Consider the following 15,861-nt stretch of genomic DNA (forward strand, 5'->3'; position numbering starts at 1 on the left):
TGAAAAGTTGCATGAAAAAGTTAAGGTTTATTTGCTGTGTTAACATGCATGGTCAAGAAGGACTGGGGGAAACCCCAGCCTTAAAGGCTTGCTGGGGAGTGGCAGAAGAAGAGGCTGCAGAGTTTGGATTTGATTCTGTTTAAGGATTTTAAACAGAAAAATGCCATTGTTAGATTTTCATTAACATCATGGTTAGGTTTTATTAACAACATGCAATTCATAACCTTAGTAATCTACCTATTACTAGGTAATCTACCTTCTCTTAGCTCTAGGAGGTAGGTTATGATTGTGATAGACTGAAATGTGGGGAAAAAATTCCAAAATATTTTGATGAAAATGAGCCAGACTACCTGGCTATCTGGTTTGTATCTGTGTGTGTGTGTGTGTGTGTGTGTGTGTGTATAAATGTGAGTAAATTTTACAATAAACGAGATGGTTCAAGTTGCCATTTAAAATAATAATTATTATTTTTACAAACCATTGTTTTTAAACTTCCCATGGAAACTGCTGTTAACTAATTTTTATTAGCACTGTAACCTTGGGTAACTTGTATCTGCTCTACTTGCAGGGACAGCATGAAGACAAATGATAGGGTAAAATAGCTTTGAACTATCAAGACACGCCATATAAATTCAAAGCGTTGGTATTGCAGGGTTTGGGAAAAGCTGAGAGCATTTATTTCTGAGGTACTTAATTTGTGGCAATTACCAAAAAGATACTTTTATTTTACAAAACTTTGTAGTATTTGATATTGTTCATCTCTTAACCCTTCTGGAAACTTTTCCCATCGCTGCCATTTCTTTGGTGTCATTTCTTTCTGGCTACAATTTTAAGGGTTTCTTCAAAGGTTCTTGGGGTTCTGTGTCCCCTGTCCCCTGGCTCTTCTTCCTTCTGTGCTCTTTCATCTGTTCTTATAGTTTTAACTACCACGTATATGTCTCATAATCCCAGTCCAGGTCTCTCCTCCAGCTTCAGACTTCAGTGTGAGACAAGCACTACTGTCAACATGTGCAAAACTGAACCCGTTAATCCTCCTCTATAATCTGGTCCCTGCCCATCTCGCTGGTCTCATTTGTAGACTCCCTGTCTTGAATTTTATTCTGTAATAAGAACAGCTATAGGTTGAGCACTTACTGTGTGCCACAAGCATTTTGCACCTTACTTGCATGTCTTATGTAATTTCACCACATCCCTATGGGATGGATATTTTTATTATCCCATTTTACTGATGAAATTCTGAGAAGTTAAATAATGTGTCCCAGGTCATATAGCTTGGAAATGGCAATTTTGGGATTTGAACACAGCCTGCTCTAACACCAAGTTTGTGGCTATCTATCAGAATACCCATAATCCCTATATGTTACTTGTTACTAGTAGAAACATACTGTACATCTTACAATAGAGTCCTTCCATGTCAGCCTTTCTAGTTTGGTATATAATTCAAGACTCAGGGATAACTGTAATAAGAGCTAAGTGATCACTTTCAACTTCTGGGAAGGTCACATTATTACCTATATTATGATACTGGTTCCTTAAGTAGAAGTATATCGGGTTCCTTTTAGACTCAATACACAGTTGTATTGAGTTGTGATTGTGTATGAATGTAACAAGCATGTTCTCCTTTTGCTTAAGGCTGCTTTCCTGAGATGTGCTCTTAATGCCTGGGTTCAGCAACTCAGCACCCTGCCAGTTCTTACCTCCTTGGTGTGGTGTCTTCTCAGGCAGTGTTCTTAGTCTGGAACCTCTTCATCCTTCCTCCTATTTTCACCTTCCCCTTGCTCGGCAAACTTCTGCATTTTAAGAACTTAGCTGAGGCATCATCACCTTGTGTAAGAAGCTTCCCAGACCTTCTCCTGTATCTCTAGGCTGAATAAAGTCTTCTTGCTCTGTATTCCTTTAGCGTCTTGTATATATCGATAAACATTTTAAACTGTCTTAGTGTCATAATGTACAAATATTTGTTTACATTTTAGTCATTCTCATTAGATGATGAGCACTCTGGGATAGAAATGATGTCTCAGGCATTTTTGTGTCCATAGTACTCAAATGCCTTATGTACTTTTATTGAATTACTGCCTGACCAAATGACTAAATGATTGCTTTTATTGCTAGTGTCAACTTTCTAGACACTATAAACCTAATAACACTGTTTATTATTTCTTCAATTGAAGGACTAGTGTATTTGATCAATAATCATAAGACTAAAAAACAGTTTTTTATTTCTCTGTTGTTACATAGCATCACAGCCAAACTGTTCCCAATCAGTGATAATTTATCTTATTTTTAAAAGTTATAATGACATGTACATTTTAAAATGTGTTAGATTGAATATATTCAGTGGTTAAAGAGTTCCATAGAATTTTGAGTGTTAGGTGATTGTTAGCCTTTTAAACCCATTCTATTCTGAAAGTATAAATTTAATGCTTTGTTATCAGGCATTGCAGTAATTCATGCTGTGATTTCATTTGTACTGCTAATGTTATGTTTTTTCATTAAGGCTTTAATTACCTCAAATATTTAATTAAAGCTGTGTTTTCAAGTATATGGCATAATGATCATAAAGATTAACTGTGTACTTGCAAGTGTAGTCAAAATAAAAATAGAAATCCAGAGAGACTTATTTCGTGCCAGTCTCAGCATGATTATAATTTTCCAAAGTGATTTTCATGTTTGAAGAACTTCTTTTGTTTGAACCTAATATTCTGTTTTAAAAAAAGAAAGCTTTTAAGGTAAAATCTAACATTTTTCCTTGATAGCTGCTTTAAGAGTAATGTTTCAAAGTGTGTAAAAGTAATTATTTGGACAGTGATTTTTTTTTTTTTTTTAACTGAAATCTTGACAAGAATGGAGCGGGGGAAACATAAAATGCTACCTTTGTAGTAGAGAATGAAGGGCCATTTTCCTTAAAAAGGTATATTTGAGATTTTTTACTCTGGCTCATAAGGGATGGGAAAAGGATCCATGATGTTCCTAGGAACTGCTGACCCAGTTGATATATGTTTGCAGTATGGTCTCCTGTGACTTCTAGAATAGGCATGGTCAGCTGCTATCTCTTCCTGTGCCTGCCTGTGCTTTCCCTTTACAACAGTCATCACACATAAATCTCTAATGCCTCTTTTCTTTCTAGGCTCTAAGGTTTATGATGGCTGGGGATTGTGGATGTTTGTTTGCTACTGTGTAATCGGTGCCTAATCAATAGTTACAGAATAAGTGATGCAAACAAGCAGAAAATGGGGATTTGTTCCCCAAAAGTAATTGTTTTGGTCATGGTGATGTTTGAAGCACTGTAGATCTTGAAATAAATTGTTAATGAGCAATTGAATTAGCTTTACTATTATGGTCTAATTCATTATATATCTAGTAACTTCAGTTATCCAAAATATTGTTTAAATGCTATACAATCCATCTTTTTTGGATAGTCATTTATTATATTTTATTTAAGAAATTATTTTGTACTTAAATTTTGTTCTTTGATATTTGGAAGTTATGAATTCTTCAAACAAAATAGTAGAGTTATACTCTACATATCTCAAAGCTTCCATAAGAAGTAAACATATTTTTCAAAGTTGATAATACAGGTAAAACTTTCCTGTGGATAGAAGTACCCAGACCTCACATTCTACCTCAGATCCGTAATTCATAATCTGCTGTGTGCCTCTTTGGCATTTCCACTGACCCCACCACTGACTGACTGGGAATGGGGTGTGGGGATGCTAATTGTGACTTACCACTGACTGGAGCAGAGACGTACTTTCGTTTATTCTTCATGGCGGATATAGGGATGGTTGAAGCATTTACAAAAGACTAAGGCTCCTGGATAACAAAGGAAATTAACATGAAGAGTAAATTAATTTCACTTACAAAAACCAAAGTCCTCACCATGGCCTACAAGGCCCTACGTTATCTGGCTTCTGATGGCGTTTCTGACTTCCTGTCCTTCTTCCCTGCTCCTGTCTCACTGGGTTTTACCACACTGGCTTCCTTGCCTTTGCCCCAGCTGTACTCTCTTGCCCCAGATATTTGCATAAGTAACTCCCTCCTTCAAGGCCTTGCTCAGACTTTACCTTCTTTCTCAGTGAGGCCTGCCCTGATCACCTTATGTAAAACTACAATCCATATCCTGCTCTACTTTATTCTTTTTTCTGTAGTACCTAATCACCACTAACGTATGATATAACCTATAATTTACTTATTTCTTATGTGTATTATATTGTTTGTCTCCTGTAACTAAAATGTAAGTTTAATAAGGGAAGGGTTTCTCTATCAGTTTTTGTTTTTCATTGTTGTTGTGGTTATTTAAATAAACAAGTGTATCTCAGGTACCTGGAACACTGGTGTATGGTATACAGAAGATGGTCAGTAACTGTTTGTTTAATAAAGAAGTCCAGATCCAAGAAAGCCAGGCCTAGACAGATGAAAAAACACCCTTTCTTGCCATCTAAGTTCTGTTTTTTAACCCTTCTTGGAATGATTGCCAGTGAAGAATGACTGTACTTGGTAGAAACCCTGACTCTACCCCATGGGAATGTGGCCCAGTTATGCTGTGGCTTTCTCTCTATATTCCCAAAATGGTGTTAATAGATGGTCTCATCATTTATACTAAGCAGTAGTTAAGCCTGGAACAGAAATGAGCTTTAGTGGTGGAGTGAATCGCTGAGATAATAGGACCAGTATAGTAGGTTTGTTCCTTTATAACCTGCCCCAGGTTTGAGAAGTTCGTAGGAGTTAGGTGAATTAGGTTCTGGTTCTGACTGTAACCAATTCATTGTCTTATCTTATGACTCTGGACTTATGTTTCTTCAATAGTAAAATTGAACTGGATTGTATTTTGTTTCTAACTCTGTGAAGTTTAGCTATATCATCAGAAACATTTTAAGCTTTATAATTTAGGAACCCTCTTTCAAAATATGTTAGCGCTTAGGTTAATAATCATGTTACTATACTATGTTTAAGATTTATACTTGGTAAGGTGCTGCATATATAAAAACAGTTGAGCATACTAGTAGTGTCAAGAACCTAACAATCATTCTTTTCTTATGTAATTTCACAAGAAAAAACAAATTTGTGCTAATCCTTAGACTTCAGTTAACTAGAAAATTGAGTCTTTAGAATGATTGATAGATAACTCATGCTAGGATCTATCTCCCTCCTTGCTTTCTCTCTTCTTTCCCTTATTTCTTCTCTATCCTTCAGGTTATCTACTGTACAGTTTCCCTTTTTTTTTTTTTTTTTGCTTAGAGAACAAAAGGATGATACTTTACAGGTATTTTTCAAGAATTTTGCTTTTTGAATATATATTTTATTCATCATTGTACCCCCTAGCATCCAGCAGATTGTCTTGTACATATAGATGCTCCTTAAGTGTTGCTTGGATGAATGAATTTGCTTTTATTTTTACCTCAATACTTAATTGACTCAAAGTGATTTTTTAATTTTTATTGTTTTAAGAAAGGTGACTCTTGTGATGGTGGGACTTGATAATGCTGGTAAAACGGCAACAGCAAAGGGAATCCAAGGAGGTAAGCTGAAAAAATTTATTATTAAATTACTCTGATTTATTTATTTAAATTGCTTTATTACATATTCATTGGGTACATATACTGTGTACTCTATTACTTTATATTCTTAGTATACTTGAGGCTAATGTGGTGAATAGACTCTGGCTTAATAGTACCAGCTGTTATGTTTCAGATTTGAATGAATGCAGAGGCTCCTCGAGGTTTTTGATCAGCTAAGAGGGATCGCAGCTGTCTTCTAGCCAGTAGGAAGGAAAAAGTAAAAAAAGGACATGCCCTTGCCTTTAAGGATCCCTATCTTCTACTTACATTTTCTTGGCCAGAATTTAGTCACAGGGCTACAGCTAAATGAAAGGGAGGTAGAAATACAGTTAGCCAGCACAGTTCTCTTTGCATTTTTTGATTTTTTTTTCAACATGGATGTGTAATTTTTACAGTTACATTAAAGATACATTAAAGGGTTTTATGTCATTTATATTACATCTCATTGGATGTATTTATTTAGTCTTAATTTAATGCTTTGTAACTACAATATAGAGGTACTATACTAGTGAGTTTGTTGTGTACCCAGAAGATGTAGCACGAGCCAGGCATCTTGAGGGTATGAATTGGGAGAAAACCTAACATATATTTGTTCCTGAAAATGGATTTTGCAAGTAGATATCATGCATGACAGATGGGGAGCTTTTATTTATGGAAATTCATGAAAGAAAATTGACACCTTGAAAAATTTGCTGTTGGAGAAAAACATTTTGTCACCCCCAATTAGTTGCAAACTATATATTATTGTTTGAGGAGGCTTCTAAAGCCTTTTTGTACCCCTCATGCTGTCACCTAGGTTATATCCTTGCAAAGCACTCACTGTCACCATCTAAACCAACGGTTTGCAAACTTCTTCTGTAAAGATCCATATAGTAAATATTTTAGACTTTGAGAGTCATATGGTCCCTTTCCCAGCTACAGAGCTCTGACATAGTAGTGCAGAAGTAGCCATAGAAAATATGTAAACAAACGCGCGTGGCCATGTTCCAATGAAACTTTATTTATAGACCCTAAAATTTGATGTGTTATGAAACATTATCCTTGGGGTTTTTTTGGAAATTATTTTAAAATGTAAAACACATGCTTAGCTTGAGGGCCATGTGAAAACAGGTGGCCAGCCAGATTTGGCCTGCAGGCCATGAAACCTTATCTAAACGTTTTCTCTTTCATTCCTTCAAAGCCTTATGTTCAAGGGAGCAGGATCCAGGAATGTGCTAATCAGACTGTCTAATTATTTGTGTGTACTTAGAACAAACTCTTTCGATCAGGCCTTTTTCTTCTGAATCCCACCTCCATTAGTTTCTTTTTCTGAGTTTAGAAAATCTTCAAAGTGTCACATCATGAACAAAAAGTCAAAGCTGCCTTCAACTTTGAGCTCCCCTCTGGCTCTGTTTTTGTTTTTCATTTCGTATTTACTCTTCAGCCTACTCCAGTGACTGATTTCTTACCATTTTTCTTTTTTAAAGATTCCAGTTATATAGAACGACTTGAAGTTTTTCAAATTGAGCCTTTTGATACCTTTGTGATTTTGTTTATGCTGTTCCCACTTGCCTTATTAAAGAGAATATCAACTTATCCTTAAAGACGTTATCTACTTATCTCTAAAGATGCTTGTTTGTCTTATAGTCTCCTTCTTTATGAAGTTTCTTCTGATCTCCTGCTGCCCTCACCCCTTACCACCGTCAGTACAATTGACCACATCCTCTGTTTATGTCTACTCTTATCTGTATCTACTTGTATAGCTACTTAATTGGCCCTCTTTTTATGTATTACTCTACCTCTCCAGACTATAAATTCCCCAAGGGCAGTTTTACTTATTTTGGTGTCCCAGTTCAGGCCATGCCTTAGTAGGCAGTCTTCCTAAAACATTTCTCCCATGGCTTCTCTTAGCTTATTTCTGTTTTGTTTTTTATTAAAAAATTTTTAAAAAATTTTATTGTATATTTCCTCCTTTCTTTTGAGATAATCTTCCTCTCCTACTGTGTTGCCGTTGTCTGTGTCCAATATAATATAATTTTATTATAGCTTCCTAATCTAAGAGTACTTTCCCTATCTTGAGGTTCACTTCCTTCAATCAGCTTCTCTTCTTCATGGCTGTCAAAGTGATTGCATTAATAGGATATAGGTTCAGTTGTGCTAACAAATAAGCCTAAAATAACAGTGGTTTAATAAAATAGTTTATTTCTCTCTCATATTACAGCACAGGGAAAAGTAGTCTAGGGCTGGCATAGCAGCTCTCTGGTATTAGAGACTCAAGTTCCTTCTCCTATTTGCTTTGCCATTCCTAGTGTTCTCCCTTGCCTACCTGGTCCAAGGTGTCTCACTACTACATGTGCATTTCAGCTGGAAGGAAGAAGTAAAGGACAAAGGGAGGCTGTCCTTCTCTTTTTTTAAAGTATGTGAACCAGAAGCCACCACATCACTGCAGTTCATAGGCCATTAGCTAGAACCCGTGGTGTTCCAGAGCTGGTTGCTACTTGCTGTTATTGGCTCATATCAGGCAACGAGAGCCAGTTAGGCACTTCTCCTCCAAACTCTATGTTCAGGTGCCTCATATTGGTAATTTGAAATAGTCCACAGCAGGATTATTTACACCATGACAATTGGAAAACACTACCTATCAGAGTTCCACAGCCTCCAAAGCCAGTTAAACATTTAACAGTATACCACCAGCACATTATCTAGAACCTGTTCTCATGGCCACCCCTAGCTGCCATAGAGACTGGGGGTTGCATTCTTTATCCTGAACAGCCATGTGCTCAGCTAAAAAATCCAGGACTCTCTGACTTTCCAGTATTATTTCCTAATAGTTCTAAGGAACTGTTGTTATTTTGGGTGGGAAAATTCTTTGTGTAAATTGGTCCCTAGCATTGTTGACATTAACACATCTTTATTATATTGTAGTTATTTGTTTATGTATATATTTCTTCTTTTTCCATCTATATAAGTGCTCTATAAGATCAGAAAATATTAATAAATTTTATTAATCTTTGTATATCTAGGACCTTGCATAGTACTTAGCATATAACATAAGCTCAATAAATAGTTATTGATTATATATTTTCATTTTATCTTGAACTTTCTAGGCATTGTCTTAACACATATGCTTTACTGAAATCCTCAGGATTAGGGACCATATGTGTTTGAACGCCTGGTTCTTGTATGATGCCTGATTTACAACAGGCCCTCAATAAATGATTACAAGCATGGATGGATGGGTAAATATATGGAAGAATGGACATAACGATAGCAGCTTCAGCTGTCCTAGCAGTCTGGTGTTGTAGTATTGAGCAGTTATATGCTTTGTACTGAGTGCTAAGGATACAAAGATAGTTACCAGCTATTGGGAAGGTATAGCCTATTGTGGAGACCAGCAAGAACACAGAATATTACAATAGATGGTGTAGGTGATACTGAAAGTAGGAAGGAATCATCAGAGAAGGATTTACAGAAAAGGTCGTAACCTGAACATTTAGTCTTGAGTCTTGAAACACAGAATCATGAGTAGGAGCCAGAGGAAAGAATAGAGAAATTGGGGAGGGTGTTCCATGTATCAAAAGAAACAGCTTTTGAAGTCCTGAATACCTGAATTTGAGTCCTGGCTCTGTCTACCATGTAACCTTGAAAAAATTACTTAATATGAATTGGTTTCCTGGGAATAGTGCCATCATTTTATCTGTTCCCCTGCTTGGTATTTTATTCTCCCTTCTTTGTTATAATTTTTTTGTCTTTTAAGACTTTACTCCTGTTTCATTTCCTCTCTGAAGGCTTTCTAGGCCATGACTCACTTCTAGCTCCTCTTTACCCTTTTTCTCTTGAATGCCCTCCATCTTAGTTTGGGCTGCTATAACAGAATACCATAGACTTAGTGGTTTAAACAACAGGTATTTCTCACAGTTCTGGAGGCTAGGAGCTGCAGTCAGGGTGCCAGTATGGTCGGGTACTTAGTGAGGGCCCTCTTCTTGGTTTACAGACAGCCATCTTCTCACTTGTATCCTCATGTGGTGGAAAGAGAGAGAGGAAACAAGCTCTCTTATGTCTCTTCTTATAAGGGCACTAATTCCATCATGGGGGCTCCATCCTGGTGACCTCACCTAAACCTAATTACCTCCCAAAGGCCCTACCTCCAAATACCATCACATTGGGGATTAGGGTTTCAACAGATGAGTTTTGGCAGGGACATAAAAGTGCAGTTCATAATACCTTCACACTGTGCTCTCCAGACTTGTTTGTAGAACATATAGGTTCTTGTGTTATTCCCATTAATGGGAATAACACAGCTCTCTCTGAATTGTACTGGATATTCTTTGAGGACAGCAACCCTTTTTTATTCATCTTTGCATTCTAATGCCTAACAAAGTCCTGGTACTGAGTAGGTATTCTGTATGTGTTATTTCCCTTATCCCTTCCTCAGGATAGTTGATTTATTTTCACTGATAATTTCCTGGGGGTACGTTTCAAATCATACTCAAAGACAGCTGCCTATTTTAACTGTGAAGCCAGTTCTGGCCTGGACTAGATCCACATTTTTAAATATCTAGTTTAATTCTGTTTTTGGAATGTATGGCTGCTTATATTGCTTCTAAACTTGCCTTTTTCTCCTTCTAGATAAGGCAGGTCTTTTAAAAATTTGACTTGTGATGTCTATTAACTTTCTAGAGAGCTGTGTAAACTGCATTAAGATGCTTGCTGAAAGGGAATGGTACATTGCAAGTCTGTTTCTCTGTCACACCTAAGCCTAACAGCAAATGCCTCTCAAATTTATCTTTTTTTTTTTTTTTTTTTTTTTTGCGGTACGTGGGCCTCTCACTGTTGTGGCCTCTCCCGTTGCGGAGCACAGGCTCCGGACGCGCAGGCTCAGTGGCCATGGCTCACGGGCCCAGCCGCTCCGCGGCATGTGGGATCTTCCCGGACCGGGGCACAAACCCGTGCCCCCTGCATCGGCAGGCGGACTCTCAACCACTGCGCCACTAGGGAAGCCCTCAAATTTATCTTTGTAATAGCAAATGTTTTGCTGAATGTGGGAATAAGACCTTCTAAACCAGTGTTGTTCAGTAGAGCTATTGCAGTGATGGACATGTTCTATATTGGCTCTGTCCAGTAGGGTGGGCCACCAGCCACATGTGACTTTTGAGCACTTGAAATACAGCTTGAACAACTGAGGAGCTGAATTTTTTTATTTTATTTAAGTTTAATTGATTTAAGTTTTAAAAGCCCCATGTAGTTTGGTGGCCACTGTATTGACCGTGCAGCTGTAAACAAAGTACAGTGGAGTAATATTTGTTGTGAATTCCAACGATGAAGAGAGAATGGAAGAGACAGACATGAAGTTTGAACTCTTCTCTGTAACCACTGAGTCACTTGGTTCTGTTAATCTTTCATGAGTTCTCTCTTGCCATTCTTCTATTTTTATTTTCATACCTCTCCAAAAAGTGGCTATCACTCTCATTTTCAGTCCGTTCTAGAGACTTTTGCAAAGATGAATCTGAAGAAAGACTACTTAAGTCACCTTAATTATGTTATTGGTCTGCTAGAATACCTTCCGTGGCTCCCAATTCTCTATCTTCAGAACCCTCTTCATTGTACATTCAGGCTTAAGGGTTTGCTCCAACTACAGTGTTCAACTTGTGCGTGCATCTTGCTTTTACCATTTCTATTACTTAGGTCACTCATCTGACTGTCTAAATCCTACCGAGCTTTAAGGTCTAGGTCCCAGCTCCTAGTTCAAGTCTTGAACCTTAGTGATCTTTTTAATCTCTTACTGTCATTACCTCTCTGGCAGTTATAATTGTATACATCCTGTACCTTCTTCTTTGTGCTGTCATATGCAGAAGTCCAAAGAAATTCAATTATAAATTTATGAGAATATCCTGTATTCTATTCTTGTAGAAGAAAATAAAATCTACTCTTTGTATTTGCAAGCTGTCCTTAAAAGTCTCTGTATTGCAATTATAGATTTAATTCAGTTAATTAAAAAAGAAAGGTCCTATACTCTTCATAGCTTCTCCCATTATTTGGTTGTTCTAGACTATTCTCTAAATGTTTAGTTTTTCTTTATAACTCCACAGAGGTTGTAATGGTCCTTGGGGATGGCTGTGGTGTTGAAGGTTGACATTTTTATTGTTTGTAACTTGGGGAGTCAGTGGCCTTAAAGGCAAGAGTTCATTTGTTTATTCTACAGATCCTTATTAAGTACCCGTTATATGGTGGGCATTAGTTTAGGAACTGGGGTTATATCAATAAAAACAAACAAGCAAACAAAAAAAACAGACAGAAATTCCTATCTGCAAGGAGTGTAAATTCTAGTTGGATATTTTATAGTATCTACCTTTCCCCCAAACCAATGTGCTTAGATGTAATGCTTGTTGTGTAAGCAAATAATAAACATTCTATTTAGCACTAGAGTATGATGAATAACACATTTATGTCATTTAAGTTGTGAAGTTAAATTAGTGTTATTAATTTAAGGTCTAAAGATTCTTTCTTTTATATCATTTGAAACAGAGTATCCTGAAGATGTAGCACCTACTGTTGGATTTTCCAAAATTGACCTTAGACAAGGAAAGTTTGAAGTCACCATCTTTGACTTGGGAGGTGGAAAAAGAATTCGGGGAATCTGGAAGAATTACTATGCTGAATCTTACGGAGTAATATTTGTTGTGGATTCGAGTGATGAAGAGAGAATGGAAGAGACAAAAGAGACAATGTCAGAAGTGATAAGACATCCTAGGATATCGGGAAAGCCTATATTGGTGTAAGTAATGTTGGTGTCATTGTAAACGTAGAGACAGCAGCATTAAGTCATTAAATAAATTTACCCAAGTTACAAAATACTGAATAAGCTAAATTGTCACACCCTCGTATGATAAAATGTATGTAATTTACTGGGAGTTGTTAATATACCAAGGCCTTATTATAATGCTATCTGTAGAGGTTAAGCACAGAGGCTATGTAATGAAGAAATCTTATAATTAGATCTCCTGGGTTTTCAAATGTAAACTCTTTGTTTTATGTGATCATTTACTTTTGTCAGATTTTGAAAATGGTCTATTAACACGGTTCTAAAATGTTTTTCAATTTATTTTCCTCTTTTAATAACTTATTTATGTTTTGCCTCTGTCCTTTTTTTCTTGAAGAGTATTCTTGTTTGAAAGTTATTTAGATGGTTTATTCTTTTAATGCCATGTTGATTTCTCAGTTTTTACTACTATATTTCCGAACTGAACATGTGATCTGTGCCATTATCAACTTAGTTGTATGCTTAGCATCATTTTGTCCAGCTGCCTAAACATTTAAAAAAAATTAAGTGACAAAGGACTTTTGCACGACCCGCCCTCATAGCATTTCTGCATAGTAAACACCAGATGGTGCTATAACTTTGAGACATAGTAAAGTGAAAGTAGTTTAAATTGCTCTTAAAATTGGAGTAAGTGGAATGTGTGTTTTGCCTTCTTGTCCCTTTTCCCTCGTTCTTGTGTTTCATTACTAACGATTAAAAAAAACCCCAAGCAACCTATCACATGGTTAACTGAGAAATTGTAAGACAGAGTTCCTCAGTGGTCCTCAGTAATAAATGAACATTTTTAAATGAGGCAGTTTGGAAGCTCTGATTACAAAAAGTAAAACTTTATTGTATCACTTATTGTTAAGCTTATACTGTTTAATTTTTATACATTTAACTAATTAAAGAAGTTATTTGATATATATATAATTAATTCTCACCTTTATTGAATATGAAATAGATTTTAATAGATATGTATACAAAGAGTAAACTTTGTTGAACCCATAGACTAAATTAGTCTCTATAAATGTTTAAGCATAGAACCAGTGACTTCTAAAGCAAAAAGTATTAATGACTGATGTTCATTTGTAAAATAATTGAGTGTGCTTTTTTTAACCCAATAGTTATTTATTTAATTTATTCTTTTATTCATGTATTCTCTCATGCATTTATTCATTCATACATGTATTAATTCGACAAATATTTATTGAACATCCACTGTGTGCTAGACATTGTTCTGGTGATAGGGATACCTTTGGGAACAAAAACAATAAAACTCCATGTATGATCTCAGGAACTTACATTCTAGGGGATGATACACAATAAATGTAATAAATAAATTGTACATTAGGTGATAAGTATATTGAAAACAAAGCAGGTAAAAGAAGATCAGGAATCCTATGGTGGTGGTGGTGACAGGGGCATGTTACTCTTAAAATTAGGATAATCATACTAGGTCATATTGAGAACATGACACTGGAGGTAAGAGAGTCAGTCATGCAGATAGATGTATGTGGCAAAGCCCTGAGGCAGAGGCATGCAGTTTGTGTCTGCAGTGTTTACTGAATAATCCAATGTCAGCAAGATATCTGCTTTCAGTTCTGTCACCTCTCTCAGCTAGTGAATTTCCAGAATTGGAAAAAAAAAAAAAACAAAAACTCACAACTAGGATGATTGCTCACCATTATAATTTCATAGTCAATGCGATCTCACAAAGACATGGGAATTAATTAGGGATCAATAATATGTTTATGAAATATGGAACGGTTTGCCATTTGATGAGTTTTTCTCAAAGGAGTTTTACAACCATAGAATTTTTATTAATAAAGGTAAACTTTTTGAGATGTGTGTGCTTCAGAAATATACAAAATTTACTAAGAAGTAAATATTCTCTTTTTTTTTTTTTGGCCACACTGCACGGCCTGTAGGATCCTAGTTCCCCAACCAGAGATCGACCCCAACCAGGGTCCCAAGCACTGGACTGTCAGGGAAGTCCCAAAAAGTACATATTCTTAATAAATTTAGAAGATGTAGGAAAGAATGAGGTTAAAAAAAAAATGATTGACATATCATGCAGAGCCAACCACTGCTATCATTTTGATGAGTTTCCTTTGCATATTTTTGTAAAACATGTAACGTATGCAGTGTTCATATAATACATAAAATTTTCTATCCCACTCTTTTTTCTGTTTATAAATCCGTCTTGAATATCCACCCTAGTCCCATATTTGGAAGTTCTCCTGTTTACCTTTTTCTCTCTGACCTACAATTAATTTGTCTTTTTGATGTTACTATCTTAATATCGTTTGAGTCTCTTTACTCCTCTCTATTCCCTTTAATGTTACCTCCTTTCAGCCTTTCTTCACTTCTCCCTTGTGTTACTGATTACTCTCCTAACCAGTCTCCCTGGTAGCAGTCTTGCCTATTCTCTAAGCTCTCCTCTACATTGCTAGCAGGAGCCCTTTTCTTTATTTGATATTTTTCAAATTACAAAATTGGTACATGCTTTAATAAGTGAAACAATGCAAGAATAGATAAAGTACTTGAGAGCTCTGTTTTAAATCCAAATTTGATCATTTTACTTTTCCTCTGCTCAGAGTCCTTCAGGTTGCCTCCATAGCTCCACACAGATAGGAAAGTCTGTGTTTTAACTGAACCTAGCACATAATAGGTATGGCATTGAAAAGTCCATTGGATAGTAAGTGGGAGGGGCGTCCAGTAGAGCCCTAGTAAGCTGAGTGCTAGGGGCTAGTGGGTGTGGAGATGTGGAGGCTACCTGAATTAGGAGGCTGGCTACAGTCCTCCTTGTTGCACATAGCTGCTTCCTTCCTGCCCACGGACATTTGGACCTCTCATCTGCGAAATTCTATAATGGCATCTAATTTCTTCCGATCACCACTTGTCTGTCTGAGCCTAAACTAGTTGATTTAGGACCTACAAAGCCTCTCAGAACTCACTTCAACCCCTTGATAATTTTCTCTTCCCACCCTCTAATAATGAGCAAACAGAGGACAACAACAGACCTCTGAGAAGATTCAGTCATTCAACAGAAGGAAAGAAACCTGAAGAATTATTATCTTGTCTGTAATCATGAAATTACAAATTGGTAGAGCAGGATTCATTCATGCTATGGGAAGCAGAGTAGATGACCACGATAGCAGGTCCTGGACACTCTAGCTCTGCCTGACCTGATTCTGCACAGCAGTCTGACAGCATGTGTCATTGCAAATGAAGCCTCAGTCACATTTCACTTTATGTCACAGATGTGAGGGTTCTCTTGAAAGGTCAGAGTCGTAGATCACTAGGCTTCAGTGTTTTATTAGCTCGGAATGTCTGTTTGGCAGTTCTCTAGTATTTACTGCTTAATCAGCATAATATTCCAGTCAAAATCTCTGAAATAAATGGTGAAAAGGTGAAAAAACATGGGTTTAGAGAGAAGACAGAATCTGAAACCTGGATTCTAAAAGTTGTGTATTTGTTTATGACCCTGACAAGTCACTTTACTTCTTTGGACTCAGTGGT

The 15,861-nt window shown here is 36.5% G+C and overlaps 1 protein-coding gene across 2 annotated transcripts in view; it reads left to right on the plus strand.

The window, feature by feature from the left end:
* ARL13B (ADP ribosylation factor like GTPase 13B) overlaps nt 1-15,861 on the plus strand; it is a 74,105-nt gene that overhangs the window by 10,091 nt on the left and 48,153 nt on the right. For both annotated transcript variants that reach the window (XM_029215468.1, XM_029215469.1), the window contains exons 2-3: nt 5,449-5,519; nt 12,063-12,312. In XM_029215468.1, the coding sequence (XP_029071301.1) occupies nt 5,449-5,519; nt 12,063-12,312 (321 nt within the window). The remainder of the gene's footprint in view (nt 1-5,448; nt 5,520-12,062; nt 12,313-15,861) is intronic.

This window comes from Monodon monoceros, unplaced genomic scaffold (assembly GCF_005190385.1).
Source record: "Monodon monoceros isolate NGI ecotype Baffin Bay Population unplaced genomic scaffold, NGI_Narwhal_1 Super_Scaffold_11, whole genome shotgun sequence".
Classification (NCBI taxonomy): Eukaryota; Metazoa; Chordata; class Mammalia; order Artiodactyla; family Monodontidae; genus Monodon; species Monodon monoceros.